A 14,377-nucleotide genomic window follows, 5' to 3' on the forward strand; every position below is an offset into this window, starting at 1 on the left:
GGGAGGGGGAAGAGAACTTGTATAAATTTTGGCTCTGACCCCCCAGGGGCAGGAGGGGCGGGGCCCAATAGGGGAAATAGAGGTAAATCCTATAAATTGCTACTTGTCCTAGAGTTCATCGATTGGAACCAAATTTGGCCACAAACATCCTTGGGGGAAGGGGAACAGAACTTGTATAAATTTTGGCTCTGGCCCCCTGGGGGCAGGAGGGGCGGGGCCCACCATTTTGTGATTTTAGTCTGGTCTGATAACAAGATGGCAGTCAGACGGCTATTAATTTGACAAAAGTTAGTTTTCACTATTTCTCAGTATGTACCAAAATGATCTTTCTTAAGTTGAATCTTTAGGATCTGCTAATTCTATACCTTGCATAACATTGTTTAAGCTTATTTAACGTCAGCTGAGCTGAATATGGCAATATTGGATTTTAACAACTGAAGAACCTATTTAACTTACTGTTAGATAAGACCTTATGCCATGGACGTGTGAAATATTTAAAGGTAAGAGGGAAAAAATAGAGATTATTTCTTCCTTAAACCGAGATATTCTATGATGGGAGCCAAAATTCCTCTGGTATATTTTGTCATACTTTATCAGTGGTATATAAACATGTTTTACCTAGTATGTTATTGTTGAATTAGGATGCTGCCATTAACAAATGTTTGTGTGCTTACTTAAAAGATGTTCCACCGCCGGCAGAGCATGAATGATATCCATCATTTGAACAATAATTGGTGTATTATCGTGTATATATATATATGCCTAAGTAACACAAAAAAATATGTAATAATTTATTTCGCCATTAGTGCATGTACAATCAGTACTTCATTCCATATAGGATATAGTGCCACGGGATTTTTTCGGGATGCAATTAATTATTTTTCATAAATTAGAAGCTAAAACTTTTCAATTGTGGTAATGGTGTAAAGTAAGTAACTGAAGAAAAATACTAAATCGTCTGCTCCTGATTTTGATAGTGAAAAAATACCATTTGTCAGCGGTAGAGCATCTTTAAATATTGTTATTTGTTATGATTTTTGGGATGCCAAATGATGATTGCCTTTTGCCTTTTGTCTACCTTCGAACGTTATATTAAATTGGCCATACTGTGTGCGTTGTTTTGATGGAAAGTGGAAGGATATCTAACCCAATTTTCATCAACTTTGAATTCCTTATGAAATTGCGTAAGTGTAAGAATTCCCATGACAAAATTTATGAGAAATCAAGGTATACCGTATAACCGAAAAAAATGTCCGCTCCTATAGCCCAGACTCAGTAGACAATCGGCCACTTCGAATCTCGACAATTAAAAATTGTGATTAATTATCGTAATGTAATGAAAAGATCTTTCTAATTTCATCTGAATGTTTCGACCATTTTTGTCCATAATGGTGTATATTCTGTTTTGAGACCGACGGTAAAAAAACAACGTCAATCGTTATCAGAGCTCTGTTTATTAGGTCAATTAAAGTGCATGACCTTTACTTCTGAGAGGGTATTAAAATATGAAAAGTTTTTACCTGTAATTGTATATGCTGGTTTACCGTGGTCTGCTGTTGTGTGCACCTATGTAATCTATGTTTTATTTGGGGAGATAGGCAGAAAGTAAATGGCGGAGAATGTTTGGGTGTATTAAAACAGGACAGATTTCACTTGTGTGTTTTTTACGGTATTATCATTAGAACTATATTGTATCAATTGAATTATTTAAAAAGTGAAGTGGTTAGTTTATTAGATTATTTTTTATTATTAATGTGAGCAAATAAATAGTATTGACATAATTTTCATGATTTTTGTGTATTGATAAGTTTCCTATAATATGCGATCGAGTCCAGATGAATATTATATCATAACAAAACGAAATTTACAACTTACATGATTTATTTGATAAAACAGTTTCAAGGATGTGGTACAATGTACATACAAAATGACAACAATCAACTACTAGTTAATATTTGTAAAATTGATATTTTTGTAGAAATAGTCTTCAAATACATTTGTGTCGTTCTCCGATTCTTACGGGTTTAAAATCTTTTCAGCTGAAACTAATCAAAAACAAAAAATCTATACAGAAATATGCTCATTGTTGATATGTAACTCACGAAAGCTCTAAAAGTTTTAACGTTAATTGAAAATGCCATTTGAATTTTTGATAGACGTAGCATATATATGATAAATATACAGATTCTCATCGTGTCTAATTTTAAAATGAAAAAAAAAAAAAAAATGTGTGTGTGTGTGTGTTTAAAAAAGAATCACTGAGTTACATCTCATGGTTAGATTTATTAAAATTTGTACCATATTCACATATGGAAACTCATATGCGCGCCGTTGACTATCTTTTCAAATTTTTTTTAAAACATTTGTCAATGCTATTTAACCCATGTTTGAAATATATCGACTGGTGCCATTGTGGAAGTCTTTATACAAGAAAACGCGTTTCATTTTGCACTTATAAGTATTAACATTCTCAAAAATGACAATATTGCTGTGATTTAATTTAAAGAATAAATGTAGGTTTTTTTACAATAATGTAAACATACTGTACAATAAATTATTCATGTGCTTTCGCGTTCAAGGAGAGTAGAAATTTCCATTGTCAGCAAAGTGATTAGCATTTATTATATGAAAATGTTGCAACGATAGCAATAATGAAACAATCGAGATGTTTATTTGCAGAAAGATTGACATATTATTGACAGTAACGTAATAAATTGAAGTCCATGCTTTTACATATGGTCCAGTATCAGAACTTCCGTTCTGTTACTGGTGTATCAGCGTCAGTTGTAATTCTCATGTTTTTCAACGTGACTCAACAAACGATTTTATGCACATCCACATGTTCCATCAAATGATACCATGGTTCCATTTCGAGAAAATGTGTTTTGTGTTTTGAAAACTATTTTATTGTCCGACTGATGCAAACGGTTGGCTTCAGAATGTCATATTTGATGATATGAGTATTTTTTAATCCATAATATAAAAAATAATGTTTATTTAACGCATAAACACATTGCCACCCGAAAGATATCCACACAACAGTAGCTTTCCCCTTCTATCCGATATGAGAATGATAACATCAAACACAACTTATGCATTTAGTGTTTAGATGTGTTCAGCCTTTATGCATTCATGGATAGTTCCATTATCCTAGAAAAAAATCATTCACTATCTATCTATCTATCATCAAAGAATGGCCGTTGTATCAGCACTCATTACAAGAATGTTCATAGCATATTCTAACATTATTGAAGAATATCTCTAACTTGTAATCCACTTTCCTAAAACGTCAATTAAACATTTCATCCATGATCATGTAATGTTAATTACGTATTCATTCATTATCTGTGAATATGAATCAATGAGTATTGATTATGTATTCATTCATTGTTGTTGAATGCCCATTATGTATTCACACTTTTTGTATGTTCATTGCGTGTTCATTCTCTTTTTATATGTACATCCATTTTTCTGGAATGCTCAATACATATTCAATCGGTTCCATTAAATGTCACCAGGTATTAATTTATTTTTCTAGGATGTCTATCAATTTCTGCATGTCCATTAGTCATCCTAGAATGTCCATTTGGTATTCAGCCATTTACATAGATTGTCTGTTAAACATAGCGTAACCAACTTTTTTAAAAGGTCAAGTACGCATTTCATTCACTATCATATAATGTATTTGTTCACATACTTTCACAGAGTGTCTGTTATATACATAGTACGTTCCATCCACAGAGATTGTGGATCCCGTTTTTAACTATTTCAAACAAAATTTAAATGAATAAATACGTTTTGACTGTAGTCTTTGAAAAAAGCCTATGTGTTATCAACGCGTACAATACACTTCAAAATAACTTTCTTTCGTTTTCTCTGAAACGTATGACGTTAAACTCGCATACAAATGACGTCACACACAATACCGAATCGCATGCACAAACTATTGCTTAGTATTAAATTTTTGGGCACCTGCATATTTTGACAGTTTTGCAGTTTCGATGAAACAGGTTTTGTCTTGAGGTCATGCTTCACCAGCACCGTTCATCGTTCGTATTTACCTATTAATATTGTTATCATACTGTCACAACACAAACTTCCATTTCACATATTGAGCAATTCATCAACTTCCATGAAATATAAACTCCAGCATCTCATCCAAGTTCAAAATGAACCCGTTGGAGTGACATAAATTTTGTCGCTTGATGACAGTTGAAGAGAGGACACATATCCAGATATCAGCGTGACGTCATCAGGATTTGTCCTTGTTGTAACAGAGAGACTGTTGTGTGTTAAAAGTGCACTGTCCGTCCGCCAGGTAGAGAGTTCCTAACGGACAATGTTGGAGAATGCCTTTTCCCTGTACACACCAAATGTACTTATTACACAGGAACGCGTGGGGGTAGTATACACCATTCTTATTAGGTCGACAGGGGAACTCAGGATCAACTAAAAAGGAAAAAAATAATGAAATATATACATGTATAAGTTTATGTTATATTGAATATGGTTCTATGATAAATATAATACATGTATATGAATTCTCAATCGTATAATACATTTTTGATTTTGTTTGGTTATCAAATACATACTTATCCTAATAACATTTAATTGAAACACGTTGTTGGTGTTCTCGGAGTCAGAAAAATGATATAAATGAATGATTCTTATATGCTTGCTAGGTGTAAACTATCTTAAATGTAAATTAATTCAGAATGTATTTAACGGTAAATGGAGTGTTGCATGGATTTGAAATATTTATGATAAAGAAATGTATGATACATAAAATTTTATACGCCGGGTTATTAGATAAATTTAGTATTAATACTATATAGTCCATAACGTATATAATCGTACAACAAAGGGCAATAAAATTAAAAGAAAAAGAAACATGTTTGCAGAAAATGATAAAGGTGTTGATTAATCTTTTGTACTTACAGACTGTGGACTTGACAGGCTCCGGGAGGTCACACTGCTGAGTATCCGTATTAAAACAGAGACCTATACTACACTGACGGACATAGACGTATCCCTGGGCACACTGAATGTACTGGCGACAATTGTGGGGATGATCAAGGTAGGTCTTATTCCGGGAACTACAAAAATTGGCTGAAATAAAATAATTTATACATTAAATCTTAATTTCCATACTCTTTAAACAGTAAACTAGCATTTATTTAGCTCCTGCCTTGCTTAAAGGAAGGCTATCTTTATTATATAACAGTTACCTCCCTCTTACTGTAGTTAATTTCCATACTCTATCAAAAAGTAAACTTTTCAACACACTTCAACTTAATTATTATGCATGGTAGCTACTTTTGTTGTCTCTTATATTACAATTGTCTGTGCTAGTTATTTTTTGGTGCGCAAAGTTGTCATGTTAAATATGTTTTATCTTAAGCTTGGTTACCTGGAATCACATAAACTTTGTGGGAATCCCATAATGTCTGTCCGTCCGGTAAGGTGTCATTATTTCCAACAACGCATCTTAACTCCATTTCGTCTTGTTGTTTTGAAGGAGTAAAAGACAATTCGCGTCTGATGATCTTAGAGCAGTTCCCAATCACGGATTTAGTCTGTGTGTCGTTGAACACAGGAAAACTGACTTTTGAAAATTGACTTTGGTCCTTGTATTTGACCTCCCACCAGAGGTCGCCATAAGGATATCCGACGTCTCCTTCGCACGTGAACGTCTGTCGCAGTCGCTTCCCTTCAATAATTTCGATGGGACTCGATATCTGTGGTGGTTTTGGCTTAACTGTAAGAGAGAAAAAAAATAGATGTCTAATAGCTGGGGAAAATTTTCCTGAAAATTGTAGAGACATGCGTTTGGAAGTAGGATTTGTAATGTTTGAAGATCAATCCGAACATTACTAATTTATAGTTTTTTTAAACAAAGGGGGGGGATAACAGAACAAAATGATAAAAACAAAGCAAACAAAATAAACAACAAATAAAAACATAAAATAACAAAATATTTTTGAGATTGTTTTTTTGAATAACATAATAATTTCAAAACAGACAAATCATTTATCAATAATTCAATCTTCATAAAGTTAAAAAAAGTAACGAAAAAGTTCTCCTCAACAAAACAAAAATACTTTGACTTAACTTTAACACAAAAGTGGATGATCTCCCTTGAACCACAGGTACATTGTTTACTTTTACAGGTATCATTTATCTCGAAGGCTGTGTTTAATATGTGGTAATAAAGAAATGATAGGCTTATACTTAATACTTTGGTCATTCAAAGTTTACGTAAGGTAATGTCGAGTTCTAGTTAATGAAGTTTGACTGTACTTTATACTTTCAAAAGACATTACACACAATATATATCTAACAAAATATATACATGATAATATATATATTACGAAGCTAACCGATTTTTTTTCAGATCGAAAAAATATTCTAAAAGAAAAGTAAATTGACTAATAAATAAATAAGAGTTGGAAGAATGTTAAAAGCAGAAAAGTATTGACTATAGTTAATCAAAAGCACCATGAAATAATAATTAAACAATATAATTTGGAGAAATAAAATTTAAAAATATGTAATGACACCATTTGGATACATGTATTCACCATTTCAATGTAATTTAGAATTCTCACGACTGATAAAACGGGAAATTTAGTCCATAAAAAGAAGCTTGTTTATAGGATTGATAATTTAATATATATTGGCGTTCATGAATGACTTGACGGAAACACCACTTGTCCTAATAATAAATCTTATGAACACAGCTGACATGCACCAATGTATTCAATTATATGTAATCTGTTCATTGTGCGTTCTAAGAATACGTATTAGGACCTAAACTTTTTCAGAATTATGAATTGATCGTGACAGATTGACATGATCGCCTCTTTAAACGTGGTAAAGGTCTCTGTTAGGAATAATTTAACCCACGAAGATATGCACGGCCATATTTAATCACGTCTCATTCTTATATGGATTTCACTGTTCCCTAAGCTTACTCCTTGACGAGCCAGTACTGACAGTACATTATAAACGATGTTTGGTATTCTTATAACTTGATCTATGACATCTCTGCCTTTTTCATTTATTACTGAGCGTTAATTTTGATTTGCCAGAGGCAATACCAGCATTTGATGCTAGTACTGATATAACAGGAGTAATTAATATGCATGCAAGCATGAAATGATCTACTACCTAGCACAGCGGTACACGGACATGAATAAAACTTGTTTCTTTAGCTGGAATCCTATATATATTTTTACTTTCAAAGGACTTGTTACGTTATGCTGGTTGATAATATACAGTTATGGACCTATTATCAGGTGGATGTGATTTATCAACCCTAAAAAGTGATATTACACTCGGCCTCCAGCCTGAAAATAGGTCGATAACTGTATAATATATGATGAATAACTTTATTTGGAATGGCAAGGGCGACAGAACAGGAAGCAGCATTATAAATAATTTGAAAATACGAATAATACTCAAATCAAAACGAATCAACTGAATGCTTTTTTTCTTTTCAGTTGTATTTTTATTAGTTTTATTTTCCATGGGAAACATATGCTTTCTGAAATTATTTATTTATGGAATGTCTCGCTTACTTTCGTAAGATACTGTTTTGTGACGTATTTGTGAATGTTTCCTATTCAAATAAATATGAAAAATATATATCGAATCAACATATATTTCACATTAGAAGTCTAATGTATTTTTTCATTATACTAATTATTTAAATATATCAAAGAGCATTCGGTTCGTATGACGTCATTACTAACGTATTTGATTAGACAGGAACAAACAATCAAACTTGACTTAGATATGTCAAGAGTCAGATGTACTGCGAACTTTGATACGCTTCAGCAAACAATGAATGTCGCTCATGTCAAACGAAATTCGTGAGTACATTGAACAGAATTTAAGGAAGCATCGAAATAAATAGCTCTAAATATTATTTCTTATTTACAACAGACAAAAGGTATCAATTTAACAAACAAAGTTCGGCACCATGTGGATAAGAATTTAGGGAAGCTTTGAAATAAATATCTCAAAAGTTTTTCCTTATTTACATCATATTAAATGCTCAATTCTTTTTGTTGCTGCCGTTTACATCAAAATATATCGAAAGCACTATATTGAAAAGTGATTGTAGCTAATGCCCCATACGAACTTCGTTAATTCACCTTCGTTCTATATACCAAATGTTGCTTGATACTAATAGTATAATAAAACTACCCTCTATGTACTCAACCATAAACCAAATGCTCTAAAATCTTCCATGATTTCTGGATCTTTCTCCAACAACTCCCGCTTCTTTTTCACCACTTATTCCATGGCATTATCTTCAGATCTTTAGATGAATGTGGTCAAAATACCATTATTGTAGATGAATTGCAGTTTGAATGTGAAGGCACATTCTATAGTGAATTGAGACATCGATTGTAAAAATATGATTGAGAGGGAAATGATTTTTATTGGAGAGAGGATATATGAGGCTCCACTAGTACTAGAACATGATTTACATGTTATGCAGATATTCTTGATAGACTAACTCGGATATAGCATTTATTAAAGGTAACTTGTCTGATATAGCATTTGTAAATCATAACAATTAGAATACCTTTACATATATAACCCATAATAATCACAATAACTTACATATTTCTAGGTATAATGTCTAAATAAATCATAGAAACTAGCACATTTCTCCAAGCATCATTTAGCATACATTTGCTCATAAGGATATACTACCTCTTGTTTTTCATAATATTCGTAGCAATTTACATACTTCTAGATAATTTATACCGTCCATATCAATAGTAAAATGCTGACATATTTCTTCAAGCATCATTAACTTGGCCATACTAATTCATCTGCCAATATTAGTACATACGAAAGGAACATACATATATCTAGATATAATCTAGATATGAATAATATTCGAAAAAAATAATTGAATTAAAAAAAACCAATAACACTAGCGTACTTGTATCACTGTGCATATGTTTGCCCATTATGATATATCTATCACTGAGTATCTATGAAACAAATGAAGTGTAACTTATATTTTTCTATATACCATGTTCATAACTAAAATTAAGAAAAAACATATTTCTAAAAAAAATCACTAAGCATACATGCAGTCTTATGGAGTACATCAAGCTTTGCATATATGTGAAATACAAATGGACAAGTGTATACTAAATGTATTTTTCAAATAAACGGAGTCTGAATTATATAATTTGTTCCAGATCTACAACTTAATTGCATATGGGACATTCATTTACATTTGGCGTATGCGAGTCTACCTTGCCTCGAGGAATACACAGTGGAAATAAGACTTGCATTGTACGGATGACTGACAAGTGACGAGAAACTAATTAATGACACTACCTGTTCAGGGCATTGTTTACAGTGTCAGTAATTAATGTACAATATTAGCTTTTTATATGACAATCTGCAACCACACGACACGCCGAATTCTTGTGTCTTCTGGCGCGACGAACAATTGGTTTTCATTGAGGCATTAAGGTCACAGCTATTGTTTTGGTGTTGTGTCGACTGAACGAGAAAATATTATCTAGATTTCGCCGGACATTATTAAGGTCACAAAAATTTAATCTGCGAAAAAAAAATCTAAAACAATGGAAAAGCAATATTTAATTTCTCAAACTAGATCAAAATCGTTGAGTTTTGACCTGTTAAAGCAGTTGACTACTAGTGAACCTTTCAGTGCCTATCTTGGCCATATTTCACGAACTATTACTTATATTGAGGAAAATATTGTAGAAATTACAGAAAAAAGATAAACTCTCTGGGAGCCCTCTGCAGTTTAAGGGATATTTCTAGATTAAGGAATTCCTTAAAAATTAAGATATGTTCTTGAGACTGTGCCCTGATTGACTGTTATTAATATTATTATTAAAAATAAAATGTTAAGATTTTACTTGCCTTTTAGGGTCAGTTGTGCACGTGATTCAGGTAAATTGTAATCAGCGTCAACCTCACAAACATACGTCCCAGCATCATCACAATGTAGAGTATAAATCCACAGTTTTAATTCCGCCTCAAATTTAGATGTTTGGATATCTGCAAAAAGTCTTCCTTGCATATTCGGATCTTGTATCGTTACATTTGTTTGGTTGGAGGCAACAACAATGGGGATTTTATCGCCAGATGGCAGTACCTTTCTAAGTCGTATAGCATCCCAAGGGCCAATGTGTTGCACGCGACATGTCAATGACGTCACTCCTTCATTCATGTAAGCTATGACGTCATTCATTACAATTCCTGAAAATCAAAATTTTACATATCTAAACCAATCATGCAATACTAGAAATTCCCTGGATGAGAGTTCCCGCTCTTGTTATTTTACCGGGAGCTAACGCAATACAGCCGGTACATACCAAAAATAAAACTAGAAATTAACAATATTCATGTAGTGTCCTTTAAAAAGCTTTTTCTTTTGACTGACCCTTGTTAATTGTTTGGGCTTTATAACATTATATGAAATTCTTCTGTGATGACATTTGGTTTAATAATATGAATGATGTATCATAAAAAAATACGAAAAAATGAAACTAACAAAGATGATAGTTAAAATCTGATAATTTCGAAACTACAATAAAGCAAACCGAAACCTTTAATGTGATGCATGAGAAAGTAAAAAAAGTAAATAATCTAAGAATGTTTTTTTTTCTTAGTAAACATAGTTTTTGAACTTCTTATGCTATAGTGAGTAAAGTCACTTTTATAATGAAAGAAAGTCTTCTCTGTATATTCTAAGAATAAAAAAGTTGGCCTCTTCATTACCTGTTTGACCACATGTACTTGTCTCTGTGTTGAAACAGAGTTTATTCTCGCACTTTAGCACGTGCACTGTACTGTTGGTACACCTGATGTAGTAGTCACATCGATACGGATGTCTGGTCACGTGACCATCTGGCTTACCCTGACATAAATCACCTGTAAAATACAAATGTAGTGATATAAGGTAGCGGATTGTATGAATAAACAACAACTTTTAGCAAGACTTGAAATACCACGAAACATATTATCAAATATAAGATATACTCTTTATTTTCTTTTTTCTTTTTCTCATTATCTAATTCTTGGTTACATGGACGTTAACATGCAGCATATCGATTCCGTGTTTTTAGGTTTAGAAACTTCTCTTCAAATTATTCTATTGGCAATTTCCCAAGACACGTAATACCCGATATAAAAATACCCGTCTCTAAATCGGCTAATATGGTGTTATGCCTCCCTGATAAAATCCTAAAATAATAAATTTGGCTCTCGTCCTCGGTTGTTATTTAAATCTGTGACACTACTGTATAACACCTTGTTGACTCTACCAAAGGCAAATTACAGTGATAAGTGTTTGTCACTTTTATGATTTTTTTTTATTAAGAAATCAAAATTCTGAAATGTATTACTTTGATATATTTTATGAGAATGCATGGTATGGTAAAACACATGTTATTAACTCCTTTTCTTTATGGAATGTTGTGGATCGTAAATCTGAATGAACATATTTCATGAAGATTTTATTATTTTATGTGTTATTTGTTGAGTTACTTTTTTTTCAAATAAAAAGGAAAAACATATTAACAAATATAATTACAAATGCTCATTTAATTGTAATTATTTCTTAATGAACTATTTTTCATCAGAGATGAAAGAACTTTTCTTGAAATCCTTGATTCGAGAGTGTGATTTACATTTTTGTTTTTGATGACTAAGGAAATGAAATATTTCGTTCATTACAAGAAGCCTATAACTAATGTCAAATTACAAACGCATTCTATGACCTTGTAGGTCGTTACCGGGCCAGAACTGGGCGTTATATATTTGGTTTGTTTTGCTAGAGAATTCCTTTTAATTACGTCATTAGGTGTCTCAAACATAACAAAGGCAAACAAAGAATACGATTTATGTTACTAGTGGCTACGTCCGTGATCTGTCTGAAAGAAACTGGGCGTGACTGTCACCATGGAAACAACGAATGGGTGTGGTTTTCACAATGGAATTAATGAATTGGTGTGACTATCACCATGAAAATAACGAATGGGTGTGGCTCTCACAATGGAAATAATGAATTGGTGTGTCTGTCACCATGGAAATAACGAATGGGTGTGGCTCTCACAATGGAATTAATGAATTGGTGTGGCTGTCACCATGGAAATAACGAATGGGTGTGGCTGTCACCATGGAAATAACGAATGGATGTGGTTGGCACCGAGGCTATCATAAGGAAAATAACCATTTTCCTTTTAACAACTTATGGATGTACCAGTTACCGCGATAACAACTTAAGAACCAATAGGTATACATGTTAACCAAGTAACAACAAATGAATGTATGTTAGTTATACGAAGATGGTGTGGAAACAACGAAATCTTCAAAATAAATACTGTATGCATTTATATGGTAAAAAGTCAGCCAGGTAATGAATATGCAATAAATAAAACTTACTGATATTATGATATTATCTTAACATACTTTGAGTTGTCAAATCATGTAATATTCATTTACAACGGTTGGATGTTATCTTAGTATATTATATAGTATGTATTGTGAGTTAGTTGTTTTGCTCGATGATTCAGAGAGAACTTAAGACAACAGTATTATGGGTTTTGTGACCTACAATGTGACACGTAAAAACGTCAAGCTTAAATTATTCACTGACAATGACGTATGATATACATTATTGGGATAGCAGAGCGCTTTAACATCAGAATTATTTAACTTCATAGAGTATTGTGATCCAGTCGCACTTAGAGAATCTACTTACATTAAAACGATATTGCCAACGAGAAAAACAACCGATTTATAATTGCTTAGTATTGAGTTCCGTAAGACATTTTGTTATCCAGTGAGTTTCATAAGGCGTTTTGCTATCCATTTAGTTCCCTAAGGTGTTTTGCTATCCATTTAGTTCCCTAAGGTGTTTTGCTATCCATTTAGTTCCCTAAGGTGGTTTGCTATCCATTTAGTTCCCTAAGGCGTTTTGCTATTCATTTAGTTCCCTAAGGCGTTTTGCTATCCATTTAGTTTCCTAAGGCGTTTTGCTATCCATTTAGTTCCCTAAGGTGTTTTGCTATCCATTTAGTTCCCTAAGGTGTTTTGCTATCCATTTAGTTCCCTAAGGCGCTTTGCTATCCATTTAGTTCCCTAAGGTGTTTTGCTATCCATTTAGTTCCCTAAGGCGTTTTGCTATCCATTAAGTTCCCTAAGGCGTTTTGCTATCCAATGAGTTCCCTAAAGTGTTTTGCTATCTATAGTGAGTTCCCTAGGAGTTGTTTCATTTCATCAGAATAAACCATGCCATTAGGGCATTGAGATGAAAAATAGAAAAGTAAAATACATTTTCCAACGATCTTTACAAGGTGAATGCTTTTTCTAGTCATGGGATATAAAGCTGTCCTTTTTCAGCATTTACCCAACGTGAGTTTCGATCTCTTTACCTAACAGTGAAGGACTAGTGTTAGAATGTCAGGACCTTTTATATTATTACCGTAAATAGCTACTATGAGTTGGGTCATCTAAGACCACACCCATACAGCGAATAATTAATATCGGACACCTTAATCAGTAGTGCACAGCAGATAAAAGCCCTCAAATTAATACATTTTGTATCAGATACATGTATAAATATTAAATTAATCGAATTCATATCTAAAGACGCAAAAACTATGTGCGGTTAAATATTTTTCTAGCGTTTCAATATGACCTTTCATCAAATGATAGTGGTCTATAGTTTTAATGTCACATTAACTATATATATATTACATCACGCATTCTGGTACGTTTGATGTTCTGAAAAAAAAAATCACGTGGTGTAGAATTAAGGCCTACCACGAATTCAACCCATACCAGAAAACATATCTATCAACGACAAAATCATGTGTATTCTTCATTTATCATGATGTGTCCGCTGTTCACGACATACATAATAAGTGTCATTTGTAGATGTCAATTACGCTTTTCTATTTCATATCATGAATCGTAGACACAGAAGAAACAGTTTAAAGTTCAATTACGACATCAATGAGGTGAAGGCAATTCAACATTTTTTTGTGTGGAATAGAGAACATTTAAAGGCCGACATTCTTTCCGAAACGGCTTTTTATTTTTTTAAATGGGATTGTAAAACGAAATTGATAATTGAGTCGCAAACGTCAATACTGTACTTCACATATCATCACCTGTACAATTGAATTAAAATAAATTAAATGTTAATTTTCATAAAGTGTTTGTTTCCTTCTGTCGTCCTAATGACCTCGGTAACAGACGGCAAAACAAGGAAATGAATCTCCACTGTTAGCATAGATACGCAGGGAAACGTATAGGCCATCCATATCTTCTTATGTTGTTATTGTATTTAGTTTTTTTTATT

At 32.7% G+C, this 14,377-nt stretch overlaps 1 protein-coding gene across 1 annotated transcript in view; it reads right to left on the reverse strand.

The window, feature by feature from the left end:
• Positions 1-1,870: 1,870 nt before the first annotated feature.
• Positions 1,871-14,377, reverse strand: part of LOC138307712 (uncharacterized) — a 29,127-nt gene continuing 16,620 nt past the window's right edge. Inside the window, exons 12-16 of the mRNA XM_069248553.1 lie at positions 10,789-10,941; positions 9,928-10,266; positions 5,411-5,758; positions 4,939-5,109; positions 1,871-4,449 (exon numbers count right to left, since the gene is read on the reverse strand). Of these exons, the coding sequence (XP_069104654.1) occupies positions 4,253-4,449; positions 4,939-5,109; positions 5,411-5,758; positions 9,928-10,266; positions 10,789-10,941 (1,208 nt within the window). The 3' untranslated portion in view covers positions 1,871-4,252. The remainder of the gene's footprint in view (positions 4,450-4,938; positions 5,110-5,410; positions 5,759-9,927; positions 10,267-10,788; positions 10,942-14,377) is intronic.

Source organism: Argopecten irradians, chromosome 14 (assembly GCF_041381155.1).
Source record: "Argopecten irradians isolate NY chromosome 14, Ai_NY, whole genome shotgun sequence".
In the NCBI taxonomy this organism is placed as follows: domain Eukaryota; kingdom Metazoa; phylum Mollusca; class Bivalvia; order Pectinida; family Pectinidae; genus Argopecten; species Argopecten irradians.